The sequence below is a fragment of the Plectropomus leopardus genome, unplaced genomic scaffold, assembly GCF_008729295.1.
Source record: "Plectropomus leopardus isolate mb unplaced genomic scaffold, YSFRI_Pleo_2.0 unplaced_scaffold4691, whole genome shotgun sequence".
In the NCBI taxonomy this organism is placed as follows: domain Eukaryota; kingdom Metazoa; phylum Chordata; class Actinopteri; order Perciformes; family Serranidae; genus Plectropomus; species Plectropomus leopardus.
Window position 1 is genome coordinate 1 of NW_024651456.1, and position 2,617 is coordinate 2,617.

At 39.2% G+C, this 2,617-nt stretch overlaps 1 protein-coding gene across 1 annotated transcript; it reads right to left on the minus strand.

The window, feature by feature from the left end:
* Positions 1-185: 185 nt before the first annotated feature.
* On the minus strand, positions 186-2,418 carry LOC121939382 (neuronal acetylcholine receptor subunit alpha-5-like; the record flags this gene model as incomplete). The annotated part of the gene is made up of 3 exons (XM_042482407.1): positions 186-295; positions 2,081-2,125; positions 2,267-2,418. Coding segments are annotated over 3 exons (307 nt in total), but the record flags the coding sequence as incomplete, so codon positions are not given.
* Positions 2,419-2,617: the final 199 nt, after the last annotated feature.

Genomic DNA, 2,617 nt, shown 5'->3' on the forward strand with positions numbered 1-2,617 from the left:
TCAGAGCTGTTGAAAGAAATAACATTTATGCATCTAAAATATTAACTGATAGCTAGATTATCTTATTTTACTTAGTGCCTCTATTTGATTCTAGGTTTCTATTTCAATTGTCATAACCAACATATACATTTTGCAAAATATAAATTTTCATCCATGTAATTTCCTTCCATATATAATGCACATACTTATCATACAGTACAACATCAGGTAGCCAGATCCTGTCAGAAGGGACTCGGATGATCGTAATACCCAGATAGTCATCAGGGTTCCATCTGAGTTTCCTGTCAATCCACTCCTACATAAAGGAAGCATTTTGTAAAAACTCATCAACAACATCTACACAGTGAAGGGGCAGTTCACCTATAATCAAAAAGACATATATTTCCTTTCAACTGTAGTGCTATTCATCAATCAACCTTTTTTTTAGAGTGAGATGCCGAGTAATAGCTGTAGAGATGTCTGCCTTCTCGCAATATAATGTTATTAGATGGCACTCGGCTTGTGGTGCCCAAAGGTCCAAAAAAAAAAAAAAAAAAATAGGCTGTATTTGAAAAACTCCATAGCAATGTCACTTTACAGTAATCATGAGAAGGCAGCGTACATCTAGACAAAAGGCTTGTGTTGGTCTTAGCGTGAAATGCAAATATTAATGGCTTTCTGCTTGGCCAAGCTAACGTTAGATAGCTAAGTGGTGCTAGGTGAGTAAGCAATAGGTGCATGCTTCCCTCTGTGTGGTGATGCGTTTAGCAGTTGTAGTTTGGTACAAAGAAAATAGTTCCTACATGATACTGCTCACACCAAGGTCTGTGTCTTATCTTGAGTAATCAGGTTATGACTTCTGGAGAGACACATTGTGACCATTTCACCCCATTATAACTGAGAGAGGGCAGACATCTCTACAGCCAGTCGATATCTCCAAAACGTGGCAAGTCACACCATACAAATCTTGACTGATGACTATCACAGCAGGGAATATTGATAATACTCATCTGTTTTGTATGCTAAGAAACTACAGCCAGCAGTTGGCTAATGTAGCTTCGCACAAAGATAGAAAATTGTGGAAAAAAGCTAGCCTGGGTTTTTGGTAATAAAATCAGCCCAATAGTGCCGCTAAAGCTAACTAATCACGCGCATCTCATTAAATACAAAAAACTGTGGGAAAAATAAAAACTGCGAAAAGATACAGTGTGTTTATTTGTGAGCTTTGGAGGTGCTGACAGGCTATTTTGTTACATTTGAGCAGAGCCAGACTAGCTGTTTTCTACTTAAGTCTTTGTGCTAAACTAAACTACGCTAATCAGCTGCTGGCGGTGGCTTCATGTTTACTGTCCACATGCGAGTGGCCAATAACCATTTCCCTTGAGTTGGTACAGTTTCTGTGCTGTAATAAATCGCTGGCATACACGATTTTGCTCTGTCCAGCCCACGTAGAAGAGTACATAGACAAACATATATATCAAAATTAACTGTTTTAAGATTAGAAACTAGAAAATCTGTTTGATTTGTTTCAGATATGTCATACACATCAAGTGCCTTGTGATGCAATCATCTGAAGGTATTCATTTTCTAAATGAAAAAGGTGACCACAAACAAAGGTGACATCTGTCATACTCTGCAAATGACATATATAATAGATAGGCATCAATAGTGGGGGCCATTGTCCTTCCATCACCCTTTTTGCATGATGCAATCCATCATCGTGATAAGGACCAACTGACCCAAATGGCAGAGCCTGGTCTGTGGGGATAATTCAAAAGATGCATGACAGATGGGACACCCAAGACAATGAATAAGGCTGACAGGAGCAGGAGCGGGGAGGGGGCAGCTTGTGGAGGCAGGTGCATGGGCTCAGGGCCGAAAGGACTCACATAGATGAGGACTGTCAGTGAAATGCCATCAGACCAGATTAAAAAGGGGTGACTGGTTGCCTCCAAATGCCATGTAATGCCAGAGGTTGTCTTAGAATATTTCCTCAACCATGCCGTAAACACCAACAGCCATAACCCAACAACTTTACCTGCATGTTTACTAATAATAGTGATATGCAATGATTTTAGGTTAGATGTGAAGCTCTACTTACCTGTTTCATCCACACATTGGTTGTCATTCGCTGATTTTTCTCGTCCTAGAAGAGAGATAAGCAAAACAAAGAACAAGTAGAGAAACAAATGAAAAACCATCGTTTTTTGACATTCATGTGATGTATTTTACATCTCAGTGACACATTCATTAACAGTATCAATAATCAGTGCCTTTCTGTCCTCACCACATCAACTAGCTGGGAGATGGCCAGTCCAAACTTCACACGTATTGTCTGGTTTAGGTATTCCACTGGACGGACCCATTTCTGGTAGTTTCCAAAGAGGTATTTGAACAGTTTGTCCTCTGCTTTTGCAAAGGAAGAGAGTTTTGGAACCCCTAAAAAGGTGTAAAAAATGTGAAGGTTAAACAGAAAATTTACAACTTTATATGAACTTGTAGATAATGCAGTAGATATAACAGCAGCTTTGATTTATTCAGTAGTCCTTTGCTTGATAATGAATCCATTCCCTGCTCTGTTTCTATTATTACTCTCAAACAGCACTGCATTCACCTCTCTGACCTTACTACAGTGTTT